The 21,531-nt window shown below is 33.2% G+C and overlaps 3 protein-coding genes across 8 annotated transcripts in view; 2 read left to right on the forward strand and 1 right to left on the reverse strand.

The window, feature by feature from the left end:
* Positions 1-164: 164 nt before the first annotated feature.
* Positions 165-5,135, reverse strand: LOC122574602. Its single transcript, XM_043742341.1, has 5 exons — positions 5,021-5,135; positions 4,801-4,921; positions 2,171-2,373; positions 1,238-1,454; positions 165-233 (listed from the first exon to the last, which is right to left on the reverse strand). The coding sequence occupies exons 2-4, from the start codon at positions 4,918-4,920 to the stop codon at positions 1,436-1,438; spliced, it is 342 nt and encodes a 113-aa protein (XP_043598276.1). The 5' UTR covers position 4,921; positions 5,021-5,135; the 3' UTR covers positions 165-233; positions 1,238-1,435.
* A 183-nt stretch (positions 5,136-5,318) lies between these two features.
* On the forward strand, positions 5,319-11,216 carry LOC122575202 (zinc finger protein 37 homolog). Its single transcript, XM_043743833.1, has 3 exons — positions 5,319-5,588; positions 6,032-6,178; positions 7,372-11,216. The coding sequence occupies exons 1-3, from the start codon at positions 5,451-5,453 to the stop codon at positions 9,241-9,243; spliced, it is 2,157 nt and encodes a 718-aa protein (XP_043599768.1). The 5' UTR covers positions 5,319-5,450; the 3' UTR covers positions 9,244-11,216.
* Positions 11,217-13,377: 2,161 nt separating this feature from the next.
* Positions 13,378-21,531, forward strand: part of LOC122575103 (E3 ubiquitin-protein ligase Rnf220-like) — a 196,980-nt gene continuing 188,826 nt past the window's right edge. For 3 of the 6 annotated variants that reach the window (XM_043743562.1, XM_043743566.1, XM_043743565.1), the window contains exons 1-2: positions 14,136-14,777; positions 16,968-17,081. In XM_043743562.1, the coding sequence (XP_043599497.1) occupies positions 14,712-14,777; positions 16,968-17,081 (180 nt within the window). In that variant the 5' untranslated portion in view covers positions 14,136-14,711. The other 3 variants (XM_043743567.1, XM_043743563.1, XM_043743564.1) reach the window with 3 other exon arrangements.

Here is a 21,531-nt window from a genome sequence, read left to right on the forward strand (position 1 = left end):
GACTTTTCATCGCAGGATGAACCACGAAAACAGCTTCCCGATAACCTTCCTTACTCTCCTGACATTTTCCCTCATTTTCTTTGGAATCACGAGATATCCAAGACAAAGTTCACTCTGGCCATCCCTGTCGATATCACCATACTCGGTACTCTCGCATTGCGTCAAATGTTATTGTAGAAATTGCAACCCGTCCATTGCCTGTGGCATGTACCAGCGACCGTGTTTGTCATCGTCTAACATCGATGAATCAAACATACCAAATCGATAGACGTTGCTACCTGGAACGTGTTCGCGCTGGACCTCGAAAATATTCGAAAATGATCATTCGTATGAAGGAGATAGAACGTAGAATTAAAAACATAGCAACTGCTACGAGAGAAAGTAGAGAAATTCGATTTTCTTTTCCATTTTGAGTACGATATTGAGGTAGCCTATTTGTGGATTTCGCTTATCATTAGTATCAAGCGATTATTAATTTAAGTAATTCAGCTTTGAAAGGAATCTAGAAAGCACTCGTCTTTTGTCTTTTTTAATAAACGTTAGATGAACGTAAATACTTTTTTAACGTAAACACGACCGTAGCTCTTAGCTTTTTTTCAATAGTGAATATTTTAACAATACATATTCTTTCAATATTGAATATTTTATATCAGATGAATTTGTTATCAGATGCTATTTAGAATGCTTTCAAGGAATGAATATCGAAGCATATAGAATTGAGCAGTATCCAATTAAGATTGGTAATAAGTAAGGACAATATGAAAGTTAACGAACACTGCTTTTGTTCGTACGGATCTTCTGCCCTGAAAAATAAATCAACGAATATCGACACATATACGCAATTCTCTGTATCTTGCTTGTTGACGCCATACGTTTATACTTTCCCCGTTGTTGTTTGCTTTTAATTAAAATAAACAAGGAGTTGCACTCGAACGATCAAGTTTCTAAACTCTGACGCTCGATGACATTCTAAATATTCTTTCTTCTAATTTATACCTATAATAAAATTATATAAATAACTAATTCGTCTTTTGGAATAAAAAATTGTTTCTTTTCAAATCTGATTTGAGTAAGTAAAATCCTCGAGTCAGATTAAAAAAGTCCCTTTAACGGAAAGATTTGATCACATACGTCACATATGCTAAAAATGTAAAAAATAGCTTTTTATGGAATCGGTGGTTAAGTTAGTAAAGCAATCCATTTCAGGGTTTTGGTTAAGTGCTACGTTGTTACTCACAGTCATCTCAGAATCAGTAGAACGTACTTCTGTCTTCTCTATTCTGTGACAGATCCTCTAGGAACAATGTTTCCCATTTTTCAAAGTAACGCAACATCAGCTTACTTGCCATTTATAAACTCCTTCGCACATTTTCCAAACTATCGATCTTATGACATCCGTTATTAGTCATTCCTGATCATCTGAATTGCTCATGGTTTACAGGCGTTCCTTGTACCTACATACAGAATGAATTTATGCCGTAAATCGTACAAAAGTAAAATTTCTTAACTACCTTCGACAACCTTTTTAAACGTATGTCGTTGTAATACAAAATTAAAGTTTCAAACGTTGATCGAATTAGCATATGAATTCCAAGTTTTGTGATATTGTACAATTTATAGTGCGTTTATGCAAAATTTAAAGATGCAAAAATCCACAAATTATGCAAAAATATATAAAGTATAGAAAGTATTGCATTCGTTGTAATTTTTAATAGATACAGTGAATCTTCGTTTAGTTTCTGTTTTGTGAACCGAGTTCATAAAAATATAAATTTGTACAATAGTCTGCAATCCGCTGTGAACTAATAAATGTTAGTAACTTAATGCATTATTTATCAATTCAGCTGAGAATTATTTTTGCCTTAATTTATTACATTACGTAGAAAGGAAGACTAAAATCTTTTCATACAGAGGATGAGATTTACGAGTAACGGAAACCAATAAATTTACAAATAAATGTTCATATTGCATGCCATATATGAGACAGATAATCGATGTGAAAAACGCAACATCACTTTTAATTAGAAGTATGAAGTACATGAAATAAGATTAATGCTGCCGCTGTTCACCTCGACTTTAAAAATAATTATTATGAATGTTGGATACGCGAGAGACATAGTTATTAACATTTACTTAGTTATAACCACGCCATATAATACTAAGCATGTACCATTTTCCAACAAAGTATAAAATGAAGTGGGCATTCATGCTGCAGTAGAAGAATACTGTAAATGTTGGCAATTGTGTAGAAGATTGATGATCGACTGTACAAATTCTTTCACCGGGTAATGTTCTGCTTCCCTTGAATCTTATGATCTTCGATGGATTAACTACTACCGATTTTTCATCTTCAAATTTAGAATACGGTTTTCCCTAAAAAAATATTTTCAGATAAAGACAGAGAAAAATGGAGCGTGAAATCGTTTCTTCTCTTGATTACGAATATAACTTTTTTCAAAGAATATAAAAATTACCACTTGAAGCTTCCAACTTCTTTCCTTTCAAAGAAAAAGGAACATTTTTCGTTCAGGATAAGTTTAATCCAAAATATGATAGAACGATTACGCGATAAATATGAAAGCAGCAAATATTCTAGCTTCAGCTACATTTTGTAATGTTACTCGAGTAATTAACGAAGCTAATTAGAACTTGCACACACCTGTCTTTTTAATAATGTTAATAAATGTCGTAACTCATTTAGGCGTCTATTTATTTAGTAAATTTAAAGTTTTATTTTTCGTAGTCCGTCACAATTCCTAGGTAGTCTTATAATATCTGAAAATATAACTCTGTCAGCTATTAAAAGTTAGCCTTTCGAATCGTCCTCGCCATCAAGGATGAGCATTTCATATCTTTTTACCGGTAATTAAGTTATCCGAAGTAAGTATAATTTCATTTTGTAATTCGTACTAACTTTCAAACTTAGTACACGAACGTTCTTATGAAATCTTACTATGATTTAAATTTGTTATTACATATTAGAAAATCATGAGAAATATCTTCAAGTTTTAAATGAACAAAAATATTCTATAAACTATCATAAATAATACATTGTTCTTAATAAATGAACTATCGCGTAGCCTCATTTTGATTAAAGTTTTTAAAATAAAATGGAAGAAAATTGTTTTCTACGGAGAATTGCGATTCCATTGAAAATTCTCCACCCTTTCTTCTTTTATCTGATGTAGGAAAAATATAATAGTTCTCGGAAAATAGAAAGTATCAAATGAATAAGAAGCATGTAGAAGAATTTCTCAGACAAATATTCCTCGTATTGTATTCGGTACGTAAGATCCAAAAGTAAGTCTCATTAGAAAACCGTAGATATCAGCAGCACGACTTTGTTAATTAACGATAGTTGTTTCAACAGAAAGTTATCCGAAAATTGTCAAAGTTTTCAACGCGACAAATAAATGTTTTTGTCAATAATTTATCTGCCATTTAAACGCCAATGTGCTGCAATATCTGATGTCATTAAGGACACTTAGCTATCTTGAATCTAGGTGGAGATTCGCACTTCAGCATACCATCAATGTTAGGGAGATCCTATATTCGTACTTCGTACCTTATTGTTTGCCTTTCCTACATTATCACAGCGCTTCATATTTATAGGTACTTGTATCTTGATATTATTATTCAGCTCTTATTTCTCTGATCCTTTGTATCTCTTCCTAAATTTTAATAATTTAAATAACTTTTCATAAGAATTAAACCGTGATGCCTAATTTTTTTTAGTGTTCCAACCTACGAAAAGGGAAAAGAAAAAGTCTAGAATACGTATTCGTATTTTTGCTATATTATGCAGTCAATTTCTAAATAAAAAAATAAAATCCGTTTTGAAAATATTCAGAAGTGAAATTCGATGAGCTCGGTGTATAAAAGACTCAGGTTCCATCAATTTCACAAATAAATGAATCAATTCATTGTATAATATATAATTATGTGCGCAATTAATGCGTTTTATTTTATAAATACCAATTTTTATATGCGAATGGATATCTGCATAAAATACGTATACCTGCGTACTAAGAAACGTACACGCATATATGCAGAAAGTTCACGGAAGACAATTTCCCTTTTTTTTTCTTTTTTAATAACGCGTTGCATACAAGTGATCTTAACTATTTATGTTACTATCTACGTGACTCAAGAACACCTTGTCATCTTTATCCCCGGGGCAACTAATAGCCTCGATTCTCGAAATGTCGTGATAAGTACCGGCCTTTAACCTGACCAAGCTAACTTCCCTTTATACAGATCGAGAGTACTAGTAAAAGATTTTATTTTATGACATAATTGCATTATAACTTGCTCTTTTAACATTTTCCGATAACAATGATCAAAGTTATATATGTTCGCATATTGTTTTAAATAAGCGTTTGTTACATAAACGATAGTGCGTACACATATGTATATATAATAATGAATTTCATTTCATAATTGAAATCTATATACATAGTCTTCTATCACTCTATATTTTTCTATGCTAACCTTTACGGCTATAATAGTACACTCGACAAATTATATTTTACTACTTTTGTTAAATACAGTACTAAAAATATACTTTTTGAATATCGTGATCAAGAACATAGAGAAATATTCGATAATTTAATACTTAACGGTTATGTATCCTCAATCCATACAGAATGTTGCATCAATATTTATGTAGTTTAGGGTTATCATCGTGAAAAAGCGAAATGTTTATCTCGTAAATCCTTCTTTTCGTAAATATACTATGTATTATCTGTCGCATTTTTATCCATAATAATATTATAAAATAATAAAATAAAAGTAAAATACCAGACAATTGCTGCTACAATTTTTGAATGTCCGACTTTCTGGGGAAAACTTCAGTCCATTACATTGTCGAAGGAAATACGCATGTGAATTATTCCATATACACATATTTTTTCGATTCATTCTATAATAAATATTTAATTAAAAAGGAAACAATATCGACTGCAATATGAAAATGTTAATATTTAAAATCATTTTCTAATAAGAATATCTGTTCAAATACCTTTCAAGATTTTATAATTTCTCTTGACGAAGTTGGAATTCAAAATAAGTGTTTCTTTACTGCATATATGTGTAACTGCATTCACTCGTAAAGTATCATGCCTGCTTTAAATGTATGTTCTATTTGTAAAAAAAATGTACATAGCACTTAAATGAAATGGAAATCATCAAAATTAATTAATCGATACAAATTACTCTCCTCTAATTTATTGTACGTTTATACCTAAAATGATACGCGTCAGATGTCGCTTCAGCATACGTGCGAACTATAAGCTCTATCTATAGGTAGTGACTGAACTTTATGTTGACTGACGGTGATGTCCCATAGGAAACAAGACGCTAACCGGGAAATGTGAAATGCATTTATTTCTAAGTGAGCACGAACGTTGTGAAAATCTTATTTTACCAGTGTTAGGATATCGAAGGTAACGATGAATTGGGAAATTAGCTGTGCCGACATGTGTCGAGCGTGCATGAAAGTTGACGGCGTTCTTCTTCCAATGTACGATGACGACACGATTAGTCAAAAAAATTTGCCTAATAAACTTGCAGAGCTTGCATCGATACAGGTTAGTTATAAAATATCATTTGGTTAATATATTTTCTGTCCCTTGCTTTGTTAAGTAGTCATTCTTTTATTATAGTTAATCGTGTATAAATTTGTAATTTTGTAACATAACCTTAAAATGGTGTCATCAAAGATTCGTTTATTAGATATACCTGCTATTTATTCTGCGATAACGAGATACAGATGTTTAAATGGAAAGAATAAACTTCGCGTTTAAATTCAATTGAATGATATTTATTCCATTGTAATCTAAATTTTGAGAAATAAACAAGTCGAACAAGATTAATTTATGTTATGTCATATAAAGTATTGTCATATAAGTATCCAATAAGATGTAATACAAGAAATGTTAAATAGGAAACTTGTTTTGTATTAACTATACTGTATAAGTTATATTATACATATCAGCTAACTTGGTTAACATAGTTTACTTTTTTTAAATAGATCGACAGATTCGATGGGTTGCCAAATATGCTTTGTGCAAAGTGTGCTTATCGCACAGATGCATTTTATGATTTCAAGTTGCAAGTTCAAGCTACTGAAAGGAAACTCCGCAAAATGTTTGAAACACATATCCGCTATAACATAAAGGTAAGATACCTGGCCTTTGTAATTATATAATTAAGATATACATTATTTTGCAATGTAGTGATTTTCTTATGTTAAAATGTTTTGCAAATGCAAAAACACAAAATGTTTTTGATCTTCATCTGTTATACTTTTTAACTTAAATACTGTTAATTCATTAATATTAGATTTATAAGTTCTAGTTGCATAATACATACAAAAACTTAATGTTTTGTTATGTAATGTGGACATAACTGATTGACATTACTAATTTTTCGATTTTAATTTTATTACCTTGTTCGTTCTCAGTAAATAGTTAATTTTCATAGATCTGTAGTGTAAATAAAAGAAAGTGTAAACACATGACGTTAATATAGGTATATGTTAATATTGAATGTTAATGAATTTTATTTATTTGCAGGCATGTAATTATATTTACTTAATTTCTATTTGCTTGCAAATATATGTATAAAGTAGTACTAAATGAATTATAGTAATCAGTAACTTATATTGAAAATAATGATGTTTTAAGAAGCTAAGGCAGTTGAAAGGTTATTATTAAAATGCGTTAATTAAATTAATTTTGTTAATCATTTAACATTAAAATTAATGCAGGTACTAAGTACAGAATTTGATATGTTCTATAATTCTACAATTCGTTATCAAAAATTCGTGTCCAACTTTTATATTTTTAAACAATACTTTATACTTGTTTCTTTCGTTACTACGTACGAAATATACCGGTCATATGGAACGAAATTCATTTGTTGCGTATACTAATTAATATTTAGTAACAACTTACCGTTTCGCTCCAATTATAATTTAATCATGTAAAAAGAGCTTTACAATTGTATATTTTATTACGAATAAATCAGTTATATATTGAAAAAGTAGCCTTAGAAATCATCTGTACAAAGATGTATCAAATACAAGGATATTAATATGAAGAAATAGTAAGAGAATAAAATCTTTCGGGATGATAATAATACGATACGCTCGTATTTAAGCAACCAGTATTCAAAGAGTGAAGAATAATTTTTATTTTATTTGATTGTTCTTATTATATTATCATCCCATAAAGGTTAGCTTCCTTGTATCGATCCAATCTCAGCTATATGCTTGCATTTTCTTAATTTCGTTAACTTCGTCATAGCATGTAATTGCACGTAATGTGGAAGCATTAACATCGTTCCCAACTTGTTGGTATTGCCTTTCAGGAGGAGGCAGTGGGCAATGATTTTGAACAAGACTGTTCAGAACAATCGGACGAATTGTTAGAAATTAAACTATTAGATAACAAAGAAGATATTAGGCCTATCAATGGGACGGATAGTTCAGAAGAATTTTTGTCCGAGCGAATTACTATAAACGACAAAGGAGAGCAAGCATTAGAGCTCGATGTGTCCGATCTGGTAGAAGAAAATGGCGAATTTAACAAGGCTAGCATATCTGGATTAAAAGGTATTATCATTTCGAAGCTGTCAGGAGCAGAGATCGATCAAGACAAACGATTGAAGAACGAGATTCCTGATGAAATTTCGAAAATTTTGGAATCCCAGCAGCTAGATTATACCATAATGTATATACCGGAAGATGTTTCTTTAGAGCACGTAGAGCATGTGAATACCCAGAATACGCTTTCTTGCGATACTGTGATTAAATTAGATGATAGCAAAAAGATTACCGAGGCTGACTGTAATGGGGAGCTCCTACACGAAACTGTGGACAACGAGGAGTTTTTAAATGCCGTGTGCAACGAGAAGATTGTGAAATCACGGGAGGAAGATAACAAAATCAGCGACGACGAGGTGGCCTGGAAACCTACGATTCCGGAAGAAAAATCAATGGAAAGACTAAACGAGAAAAACACACAAAAACATTCGCCGGAATCGAATCAACAGCCAGAAGAGAGTGATGACTCTGACTCCGATTATTTTGTCGACCCGAAAGATAATATATTAGGTAGCTTGAATGATACAATAACGAGAATAAAGGAGATAAAACTCGAAGACGACGTGATACAGTATCAGTGCACTTTGTGTTTGCAAAATTACGATAAGCTGACCGGTGTCTTGTTGCATACTATAGACAATCATGTGCCGAGTAGCGGTCCATTCTTTTGCGTGGTATGCGAGAAAGACTGTCAGAGTCATAGAGAATTGCGTGCGCATGTTAAAACGCATAGAGGCCAGTTCCCTTATTCCTGTTTCATATGCAACAAAGCTTACACGATGAAGAGGTATTTAAAGAGGCATATGGTGTGTCACACGGAGTTTCATAGGCATCGTTGTCCAAAATGTGGCCTCAGATTCAAAGTTAAATCAGAGTTAGAAACCCACATTACGACACACATACGCGGTGCGCCTTACTCCTGTAGTCAATGTCCACGACTGTTCAATCATAAAGGTAACTATAAGCGGCATTTGATTACTCACTTGGATCCGCAAGGTCTTCACTTACCCAAGTATCCTTGTAAAGTTTGTGGAAAAAGATTTCTAAATAATCGCACTTTAGAGACACATATGCGCGTTCACACAGGTGAAAAACCGTTCAAATGCGAGATATGTGGACGGTCGTTCTCTCAACAAGGAAATTTGTTGAATCATGTAAGAATCCACTCAAACCCGCGAAGCTACACGTGCGAGGTTTGCGGAAAGCGATTCAACCAAAGGGCCACTCTGAGAGATCATAGTCTTCTACACACTGGAGAAAAACCATATGTTTGTAATGTTTGCGGAATAGCGTTTACTTTTAGCGCTGCGTTGAGACGCCACATGTGGACTCATACTGGTGGAAAACCATTCGGATGTGAAATTTGTAGTGCTCGTTTCGTGGGCAAATATGATTTGCGACGACATATGAGGATACACACGGATAGACCGAGAACGAAACGAAGAAAAAACGTGATCAAATCGAACAATGAACAGGAAGCAATTAAAGAAGAAGATGTTACAGTTTCGGAACATCCTGATACAGAGACCGTTTTAATAGAACAAGTTTTGTTAACGCAAAACGTTACGCAGGTTGTACAACAAGAGTCCGAGAAAGAAAATGTCGATGCACTTTTTAATCTTATACAATATGGTTAATAGAACCTCTTTTTACCACGCTTGGATCACATAAGTACTGATTCTGACTTTTTTAATTTAACATTTATTAGTATTAATTTAATAATATTAATAATAAGAATACGCAGTTTTTCGTTTTGTAATTAATTATCATAAACATTAATTGAAAAATATCAAAAAAGCATCTCTAAATTGCCGTTATAAACTTTATATTTGATGAAAATATTACATTACTATATTTTTAGAAAACGTTGTATATTTTTATCAAATAAGTGTATATAATTATTATTTAACGTTAACGATGATTATTTGTGATTCTAGAAATTCGTGATCTTGCAAAATGTTAGAAAGTAAAAGATATATGCTTTCTATAATTTCTGTTCATAATATTTCTCTCATGAAGCTTATGTTTAACAATTTTTTATTTTTACAAACTCTTCATCCATGTAGATGTAACACAACAAAAATATTTAAACGTTATAAATTATGTACACTTTTATTTTTAGTTTCATTCGAATCAATATGGAAAGGTATTATAGAAATGGTGGATAAATGTATTTTAGTTGTCTAAGATGTGTTGATGTGTAAATTGTATTAAGTTAGACAATTATCTTTATCCTCTATTCTCCTATGATCATACACGTGAATGTACACAATAGATATATACAACAGATTCACAATGTGATCCACAAAATATAATTATATATTTCAACACATTTGCTGTTTGTGTTCCTATATCATGAGTTTGTAAAATAAATGCATTCTCATATTAATTTATAGATATATTTCACGACAGTATCTGAAAAATGAGCGAATGTATATGACAACAAAATGAATCATTGGGAAGCGTAGAAACATATTTCAAAATTGTTGTTGATCAGTGGTAAAAGTATGAATGAAAAAAATGTAATGTATAAGATAATAATGAAAGTTATTTATATTATATTATTTATTAATATTAGACACGTGTAGTATGAGATAAACATAAAATATGTACTTTGAAATACCAAAATATATAGATCATAATTCATTTTATCAGCATAGTTGGATGAAATCGACCTGATTTTTCTTTAGTTGTTCAATTATAATTAAAGTAATAATGCAAACGTAAATGGTACACATGTGCGAAAAAAAGGTTTATTGTAATGCAGCTTTTTGACCATACTTTTTTGTATGAATATATAAGAGTAGTAAAATTGATGGAAAATAGATATTATTTAAGTAATCTGAAATTGAATTCAATGAAATTCATAAATCTAATTACATAATATTACCATATCTAATTACCATGTAGCTTAAAGGAAATCTATATGATTCGTGTAGTTATAATTTTGTAAAAGACTGTGGATGTTTTAGATAAATATAATTTTATTAATTTTTTAAATGCTGAGAATAGGACTAATAACAAGTGTCAATGGTTATTGTCATCTCTTTAATTGACATAAAGATATATTATTTAAAAATTGTGTTCAAAATTATTAGATTTAATTTGCACATGCAAATATAATATAAAACATTTGCACATGTCTAATAGTAATAGATACTACATATTTATTTTTAAAATAATGGTCTGTGCAGTTGATTTAAGATTAATATATACCAAAATGTTTTCAACACAGAAGTATTATATTTTCAAATATATATAAGATTTTTTCTTTTAAGGAAAAATCAAATTTTTTTCATATTTGATCGAAAGTGTATTCCATATTATTTTTATAATTGCACAAATTAATATGCAATGATCACTGAGAGTAACGAATATTGTATAAAGTATGTATATAATGCTCTTTATATTATATTATATACAGTATATTTTAAAACCTATGATTTGCTATTACAACTTCACAAATATTTAGATGTATCGAATAATAATAGATAAGATACTCGTGAGTGAGGAAATGTCACTACACATCTGTAAATTTATGTATTTTTCAAGTCTAAAAAAGATTTGAATTATTTAATATACTGCTCAATACTTAAAATTTTCTGTCCAATTTTTCCTAGTTTTTCTTCTCGTGATATTAATCAGCATTAGGAAGCTATACATATTTACAAATATTATAAAATTAGTTGTAAATAAATTATAAAAAATATCAAATAATATTTGGGAGTGCTACAAAAATAATTAAGTAAAATTTTTCTTTCGATATGTTCATATGTTACTAATATTCAAACAGAAATAAACGCGCGCGGGAACTTGAGTGTTTGAAGCAGAAAAGAACGCGCGCGACGATTCATATGGGAGGTGATGCTTGCGCGAGTGGTTTAGTGAAAATTCACCATCTTTGTCGATGTTATCAAAAATGATTCTTCCATTATGAGGATCAATAATTTAGTAATTTTTCGATTTTTATACTATATTTACACTCTCAACAATTTATTACAGGAACAAATATTATTATTTATACATATATTTTTACAGGTTAGAACTTGGTTTATACTCTTATGGTATTAGTTTTCATCTTATAACTAAGTAAAAACATTTGAAATGATACTTATTGACAAGAATAGCTATATAGTGGCTAAAAATCAATTTGACCGGCGGATGCCGATCGAAAGCGATGGTATGTATAAAAAATAACGGTTACTCTAAAGGAAAAATTTTCTCGAAGACGAAAGAATCTATATATTACAAATATCTCGATATGTAGCAATTTAGAAATTTTACTGGGATTTTACTTTATCGTTTATAGAGGCATAAAATTCTATATTTCGTCCAGAATAAAAATAATTTATAATTCCACAGCTACATTAGATTTCGATTCCAACCGCTACTAATGTTGTACTCTTATTCTGTACTAAATCGACAACATCGCATGTGACACGAGAATGGTAAAGGGATTGTTTGGTTCCTTAAAACGTAAACCATTAAAAAGCGTTGCATGTCAGATTTAATCTGTTCTTTGTTATGATTTTATAACGTCATTGTGTCTACCAATTTTCATAGATTTTGATGATTATCGTTTGCCGAAACAATAATTTTCAAGTTTCTGTCGGTAATATATATTTTGTTTTTTTCTTTTTTTTTATTACGATTTGATTATAATTTAGTATAGAATGACGTCAAGTAATATTTTTAAATTATTCGAGTAATAAACAGTTTTTATATGCATATGTATGTGCATGTTATGTTTAATCTATAATACTTAGCTACAATTTCTCCACAACAGAGGGAGGCACTTCATAGGTTGGTTGATTTTGGTACGTAAAGGTATTGTTTATTTAAAATATTATTTTATAACAATATATTATTATTAATATAGAGATAATTAGTTGGCTACGTACTTTTTCCATAGTGAGATATTGTTGCAGTTATTTAAATAATTCCGAAAGTACAAAATCGATAAAAGGTTTACATACATGCTAGTGTTTGTTTAAGACATGTGGTGTAATTTGAATACATATTTATTTTCAAAAAGTAGAGTAAAAAGGTATTAAAAATGGGTTTATAGAGATAGGCGTGAATCAGGTTCAGCAGGTTTCTTAAATAATGCTGAAATATTTTATGAATTTAATAAATAGCATTTTTAAGATTTTGCCTAATTGAGGTTAATATTACTAATTATCTTGCTAAAATTTAGTTAATCCTGTTTTGTTAGAAATTTATATTGTAATAAAGTATATTATGAGGTTAACAATATGTGCACATGTATGTAAGAAAGTATATTTTTTACGCTTTTTGTTAAAGAAAATATACATATTCATTTTCGTTTGTCATAGACTTGTCATAGACTACTATTCGGTTTTTTATCTGAAAAATTATGAACTTAAAATTACATATAATTGAAGTGTTTTAATAGCTTTGCATTGTAAATTACATTTAAATATTTTGACCTCTTTGAGGTAAACGAAAGTATAATCAACTGCAATTATTCGTTATCACGAATACTGTAACTATATCTAATGACTCATTAAAAAAATGTTCCTCACTTAAAAATGCATATACGATAGCGTAAATTGTTTTTTCAGCGTTAGACTTAACACGTCGCATATTGTAGTTTGTAATAATATGATCATAAAATGATTATAAAATTTCAAATGAAGCACGATTCTTATCTTCTCTGAAATTTTATATTTCAAGGATAAATATTTGCGAATGTAAATAAACGTATTTATTATCGCATTAAATAACTTAAAAACCTCAACTTGCAAGACTGTTTTATTAAATATTACTATAATAACAAAATCTTTCTACTAAAAAATTATTTTTTCGTCAGGATCACATTTGTCATATTATTTCACACGCATAAATGTTTATTAATGACAATTATTGCACAGAATAAACATGGATGCATTTGTACGTAAAAGAAGATCAAAAAACGTTTTTTAAAATTTCAATATCTCGTATGTGTATATTCTGAAAATTTTTTCTATCACTATCGCATTTTATTTCAACATAATTATACCGCTGGAATAATCTACTTATAACAATTATTACTTTTCAGACTTGAGGTGAATCATAAAATGTTAACAGCGAAGTATTTGTCACAATCGTAGAGGACAATTACATAAGCGGACCATTTTAAACAAGACACTCTATACAACTGATCATACTATGAGGTAATATTCAACGTATTTATTGCACTTTTTCACAAGATCCGAAACAACTGATAAGAAAAGAAAGTTTCGTAAAAGGCAGATTGTATACGTCGCAGCAAAATGATACAAGATGTTACCAGTCGCGCAGTCAGCGCCCGATTAAACCTGGCTGCGTCGCGGGAACGGTTGCGCATTGAACGTGTGCGCATGCCGCGCGTGCGCGCTACGAAAGTGGTGCTACAGTGGCGCCAGTAATGGCGGCGGAAAACACGCGCGCACGCCAGCACCGCCGCCGGTTTGTTTCTCCACGCCTCTACCTCGCCTCCACCACCGCCACCGCCACCGCCACCGTTCTCACGACTCGCGGGTAAGTACCCTCACACTCCAATCAGTCTGCACTCGCATGTCCACGAGGTTGCTCGCACGGGCCTGGCGCCTTCCTCTTGTACTCACCCCTCTCTTGCACCTGGCTCACCACGTTTAGTGCATTACCAGAAACCCGTACCCGGGTGACCGAGCCACTAGTTGAGGTACTCGTCGGGTATTATCATTCGCCGAGAGGTTAGGTCGGAGTGACCTATAGTGGCGGGATTATATGACTCGTTTGAATTTGAATTCACCCGCGTCGCATCGTTCCGTCCATTATCGTTCAGTTAACTTTTTCAAATACGTTGTAACGTGATTAACGGGTTTCGTACGACAGGCCACGACAGCTGTCAAACGAGTTTACGAGTTTATCGGAGGTTTACGCCGTACGTCGAACCGCGTGACAACCCACGCGTTGAGGTTAGGTTGTTCGCTGTCTAACGCGCCTTTTTCGAATAGATTCCTCGCCACGTTACACGGTAAATCGATTTATGCGGATATTAGTGCGAAGGAACTGCTAGTGATAAGAACACGTTTCCTAAGCAACGGATAAGAGAACAATGGGATCCGTGAAAATAGAGTGAATGTTTTCGAACGGTCGTATTTCGTGCAGTGACTTCTTTGGTGTACAGCAAAATGTACGCGTGATGGTGATTAATATATACGCGCATTTTATACACGTTTATACACATGTACACATATGAAAGATATAAATGCATACGCATTTTTATTTTTCATCGATCCTGAAATGTTGACAACCGATCAAACCAAGGTTAGCCTGTTGCGTCGTTGCGTTGCCAGTGTTCATTTTTAGATGATTCGTCCTCGAAATTTGAAGGCGTTTCTAATGTCTCTGATAATATTTCAGCACATGCATATCTTTCCTCTTTATGCTTAAACACACGCGAATATTAAATAATCGAGTAATTAACTTGGCTAAATTTATCAAACGTTATAAAGACAATATTTGTCGTTGTACGTTTTAATATCTTTGGTAGAAAGGATTTGCTACAGCATGTAAGAATAAATCATAGGAATAATTGGCAGAATATAAAATGATACTGGATAGCCGTTAAGACATGGACTTTTTACCGTTACGTTTTCAGCATATTGTTATGAACTTTCCAAAGTTAAATTCCCAGTATATTTCCTATTTACGATGCATAATAGGCGATGTTCGACTTTCTGAGCATAAAATATTTAGCATAAAAAGAAAGAGATTTTATAAAATGTAAAGTTATGAAATCCGAGTGTAATTTTCGTTCGTTATTGCTCACTGGTTGTACAGAAAATAAATAATCGCTGAAAACATTGGTCGATAGCGTACGATTTAACGAGTATATTACAAAGATTAGCTTTGAACGATGCAGCATGGATAATCGTAGGTAGAATATTAAAACGGTAAATTTTTATCGAACAACCAATTTCTAAAGCCATAAAATTCGACTACTTTCTCGAATTTCAGTCCTATCTTCTCGCTGAAATTCAGCGGCAAGTAATATTATTGTGTAATGTAACGCGGATTGCAATTAAATTTCGATGACGATAACATACAGAGTGACGCAAATTGTTAAACGTTGTTATGTTAAACAAATAAACGTGAACACCCGCAAAGCATCGAAACACACGGTTTTATACGATTCCTCTGGACTTCTTTCCGATGCCTTCCGACGCCTACTTTATTCCACTTTTCGATATATTTGATCTAACGAGAAGGAAAAGTTGATACAACTGCGATCGATGCAGTTGCTCGTGGATCAAATTCGATAGCTCTCGTTGAAAGACTAGAAGGAACAGAAATCGAAGTCATTTGATGGTCGAGTCATTAACTATATCGTGTTCGATTGTCTTGAATAGCTACAATTACTATATTGCGTTATCTTGTTTTGCCTGTTGTTTCCTTTATCACTTTCTATCGGTCGCTTTCCAATAATTAATATACGCTAATTAGAAACATTTAAATATATAACTCGTAAAACTTATTTAAAAAAGGTTCCGAATATCTTTCACTCGCGTTCTCTCCATTTTATGCTCAACTCGTTTCTCTAAATGAAATATTTTTCTTTGCTGACGATCATGGAAAGACGAATATTCTCTTAAATTTCAATGCCAGTATGAGAAGTTTAAAAGCAAAAAACAATATTATATGGCGCAAGTCGACCAGCTATTTGGTAATCGAATCTTCTTCATAAATAGTTTGCTTTCTAGATTTTTAAGCAAGTTTCAAAGGAATTTCGAAGCGTACGTTAGAAAAGAAGTCCGGGGAATTCTCGACGCGCGAATTTCTATCACCATACATTATTCAAGCGTATCTCCGTACTATCTAATAAAATAATTATATTAAACGGAGATTTCAGCTTGCCAGTGCCTAAAGAGGCTGAGCAAACACTATTTGAATAAACTCTCGTAAGTACTGTTTCCCACCAAGTCGAATTCCTTACAATCGTTCCCGGTGCATACTTCTAATTTCTCTATTTGAATTTCCAGCAACAGATTACTTGGAACATAGAAACATTTCCCGTCACTGTCATTTATGTCACTAACGAAGAAATTTCGTAACGCCGCTACGTCAATTCTTATTTATAAAATGTTTGCCTGTGAATAATCCACAACCAAAGTATCCGTACGAATATACAACGACGCTGGATTTGGTATTAAACAGTACTTACAAAACCAACACACACTTTACACACTCTTCATCGACTACTCACCGTCGTGTCGCCATGTCGTTGATCGGATTTCGATATTTTTTCACCGCGGTTTAACGTGTCGAAAAATCGGTACGCGCGAGGATGGTCCAAGGAAGATTGAGAAATGGAACACGCCGATATCTGTTCTAGATGGATAATTCTGCGTATGTGCCGAATCATCTACCGCCGCCATCCCTGGTCGTGTTTTCACAGGCCGGGGGGCTGCCGGAGGCTCTGAGAATGCAAAGACCCTTCAATCCACAAGTTAGTGTCCTATCGTCCTTGCCTATACGCTTAAGCCTGTCTTTGTTTTTCTACTCCCGTTTGTTTACCTATGCGAAGATCCGGTGAAAATAATATTTTCGACAACACGTCACAGAGCGACGATTAGCCCCGGTATTCTCCTAACACGACTTCTTTCCTCTTCCCCCCCTTTTTTTTTTTTTTTTTATTTCATTGCCTTTTCACAACTACAGGGTGCTTAACGCGTGTATGGGAAAATTTGTACGCCGGTAAATCTAATCCATCGTCTAACGATCGTTTTTATTTCCAATTTTTTAGTGACAAAATTTCAATGCCGTTGTCGCTCCCTACGAATCTTTTTCTTTTGTTATTTTATTTAATTGCCCGATCTTTCCCATGCTTTTGTTAAATCGTTGTTGCTGCTTGCTCCAAATATTACTTTAACCAGTCTGGGCGGAACTGTTGTAACTAAAGCAGGATGGGTACTTGAAATTGACATTTTAACTTGTTAACTATGCGTTTAAGAAGCAAGAGAACAAGATATTTATAATTATGATATTAACTATTTGAACTTTTATGTAATAGACTTTTTGCATACGAAACTCGGCGGCCAGAGTGACGCGACGAGGATACAGGGAAACAGATTTTTACATGGAAATGAAAAAAAGGAATGTTATTCCCTGGCGATATACGTACTTTGGATAATTTATTGCGAATTCATTTTCCTACTATATCATAGTGAATAATAAAAGGCTGCTGGCCGATCTTTATGCTTCGAAAAATGTCAATTTCAATGGACCAACTGCAGTTGCAATCGTTTCGACCGCTAGCCGCTTTATGCACACCAATGGTAATTAATGCACGCTTTGAATAGGGATTTTGCTGAATGTGTACGAACGAATGTAGTACATATATGCATGCACGAATCGTAGAGAACAAGTTGCTGTAGACAATTCATTATTTTACATTTTGATGGCAATGTAAAGAAGCATAATTATATAACTAAATCGGCGATGCGTCGCAAACTATCGTAAGTATTAGATATCGTTTGTAGATGTATTTATATCGAGGTATCACCATGACAAACTTTACTTTACATACTTTAATAATTAACGATTAAACACGGTACGTTTTATCTTAATAATGACAGCGTATAATTTTACACAGCGTACACGAACATCATTGCGAATGATCTTAGATACTTAAACGGATTTGTATTTCATCCAAAGCCAGTTGCTTTTTACCATGTTTACCCACGTAACACGTAATATGTATAGAAAGAAAGTTTAGAAAACAGGAAAGGGAAGATGGTTGAGTCTACGTTGGCAGAGTTAAGAAACGACTTGTTGGTATAGGTATACAGCTGTACCTGTTTATAATTAAATAGTTGCGTGAAACAGAGGCGATTATTCACCGATAGGAAGACAATGAAATAATATCCATCGGGCCGTTGGAAAATGTATATTTTTAAAGTGTTTATTAACGAGCTCGTTTAAATACACGTCACAGAGGGATATTGTATTATTGAAACCGATTGCAGTGTATGCTTGGAATAAAAATAGGGGCTCGCTACCTTTCGAGACACGTACAAAACGATTGATTGGAATCGGATAATAAAACGTGGCAGCATATCAAAATTCGGTGCCGTTAAAAAATGAGATAATTTCGTTGGAAATTAATCGCGGCGGAACGACGAAATTTGTACGCGTTTTTGATCAGAGAAAGAGAGTGGAAGAGGGGAAAAAAAATATCTTGTAAATATGCAAACGCGTGTGGCTATCGACCCGTCAGCAGTTTCAAAAAGACAATTACTATATCGTAACCGAAAAACTACGTTGTACTCGATCGTCTGGAAAAACTACAATTTTCGCCATTACGGCACCTTGTCCGCTCTGTCTTTTCTTTCTTTGCTTTTGTCGCTTCTCGCCGATCTTTGGTGTCAGCGAGTTCTAGCAACGGACGACGATCCGAAGCATCTAAATTCAACCTGATTTTTCGTAATTGAATTTTATCAGAAAAGGGGACACCTTGCTCGTGAATTCTACGAAACATTTTGAAACAAATATAGTTTGCGACAAATCAAAAAACTATACACACGTATCTACGTATTAGTGGGCCACATATTAGCGAGAGTGTCCTTAACGCTAGGTCCACTCTTTCTTTGTCACGTGCATCTTCAAATTTGACCAATGAATAATCAAAAATACGTGTAATCATGGTAATCGTGTCTGGTTACAGCGCTGAAAATATTCCAAAATTCATTACGCGACACGCGATATGTATCGGATTGGCAACTAAGTGACTGCGGATTTTGTCATTAGATGGTATTGGCAACATCCGCAATCGCTTAGTTGCCAATCCAGCACATAGAAATTTTCTGTCCCAAGTACTTGAGATGCTTACAACACGAGCCACTGTGTATAAGGGAAAAAGTCCCAAGTATTTTCTTATGAAAGATTGCAGCAACCACCATTGTGTAATTGAAGTAATAACGAACGACTACTAAATGAGTAATCGGACGAATGTAGAAATGCGGGCATCGACAAACGAGAACCTCATTTCCTCGTATAAAAGAATAATAAACTAATCGTGCCGTACTAATTCCCGTATAACTGGTCGGCTGCATCATTATTGCCTCGATGAAATGTTTATCCGGAAATCGCCTATCGGATGCGACGAGTTGGCGATTTTCTGCCAGCTTTTTAACCGTTTGGCCGGCAACTCCGTTCCCAGGAATAATATTAAAAACGTGAGGAATCTTGATCGCTACAACCATTCGGCTCTGGGAATATATATCGAAATTGAAATGTAATAAGTTTAATTAAAATCACACATGGTGCTCGTGCCATGTATTAATCATAACTAATGACCGTGCGCCATGTAATTAATTTGTGATTTTTAATTAATCGCTCGGCAATGCATAACAATCGCTAACGATTTTTCCAAAAAACACGCCTTTGTCCGGAAATTTTTACACCTACGCTTCGGTTACGATGAAATTTGTTACTTTCCGTCGGTAGCGTTACATTCCCATACCTTTTTCCTTCGATTAAAGAGCTGGCGATAAAAGCGATTGTTGCGCCGGTTTCTTCTTGCTCGAGAAAACAGACAAATATAGCAGTTTCGATTTTGTTCGGTGTTTTTCAATCGTTTAAAAGAAAATATTCATCGTATCGCGTAACTGATCGGCGTATCTGTAATTAGTTGTAATTAAACGACAAAGCTGTGGATCTCTGGTCGAAAGTTTTTGTTGCGAGCTCCTTAATGTTTTTGAGAAATTATATTTAAATGTCCATGGTTTCCACTTTCTTTCTTCTTTTGTAAATGTGTATTTTGTGATAATAATCGAACTTTGAAATATTTGAATTTTGCAGTTTTGTAAACACGTAATACGCTATTTTAAACCATATTTTCAGTAGAATATTTGAAACTAAGGGGCAGGTGGTAGCGTAATAATAATAAATACGTTGAAAATGTTTGACATGCAACTATTACATGTACGAGCATTGTGTGAGAGCTAGGAGAATTTTTCAAGATATCGCGTCTGAATCCTCTTTCGTGAATATTAACCAACAACGTCGAATATTTACAATATTTTAACAGCTGTAACTTGTAAATTCAACGATATCATCAATCGTCGATTTATCGTGCAACGGGCTCCTGCTAAATACAATTAGATGGAAAGTAGCTTTTAAAAAACGTTTTAAGAATGAATTCACCAGGAATAAAAGGAACAGCTGTTAGTTATAAGAATTTGCAAATGTAGCGACTTTGTTGTCAAATTTCAACGTTTCTCTCGTCCGATTTTTAAATATATTTTCACGCGCATCTGAACTCTAAAATCGTACAAACGTGGCGTAAGCGTAGGATGTTGGGCAGAAGACCTACGCGACCAGCAATATCGATTTGATAGTGCGTAAGCATTGTTCAAATATTAGTATTCGATTTTCGATCAGTAATAAGTAGATATGTTTCCATTTCTGTTTAAAATGCAATCGCTCTTTCGTAGGAATATTAACGGCTGGTGCGGAACAGGCTGGATCATTCGCAGGAATTTTTCCATCCAGCCAAATATCCTACGACGAGAGGTGGTATTTGTCAAAAACAAATTCCACTTAATATTTGTCCAACTCTAAATACGAATGTTTAGCGGTGTAATGACGATTCTATTTGTTGTTGGAAAGTGTGACGCACAGTTATACAAAGGATGATCAATATTAAATCAAAATTAATGAAATACTGATGTCGCAAACATCACGTAGACAGATAATGCGACGCCGTGTCAATATTCCGTGTATATTATAAATACGAGTAGTGCATCGATCCTGCCTCGTTCTTTGAGTTCTCGGGCCGAACGTGTTTTTCTATCGTTGAAAAATTCCAAATTTTCGCGATAATTTTTTCCTAAGCGCAAGACAAAATCCGATTCTTCCGTTTCGATGCTTCGCTGCAAGTTTTACTATGCGCAGGT

This window comes from Bombus pyrosoma, linkage group LG14, assembly GCF_014825855.1.
Source record: "Bombus pyrosoma isolate SC7728 linkage group LG14, ASM1482585v1, whole genome shotgun sequence".
NCBI classification, from domain to species: Eukaryota; Metazoa; Arthropoda; class Insecta; order Hymenoptera; family Apidae; genus Bombus; species Bombus pyrosoma.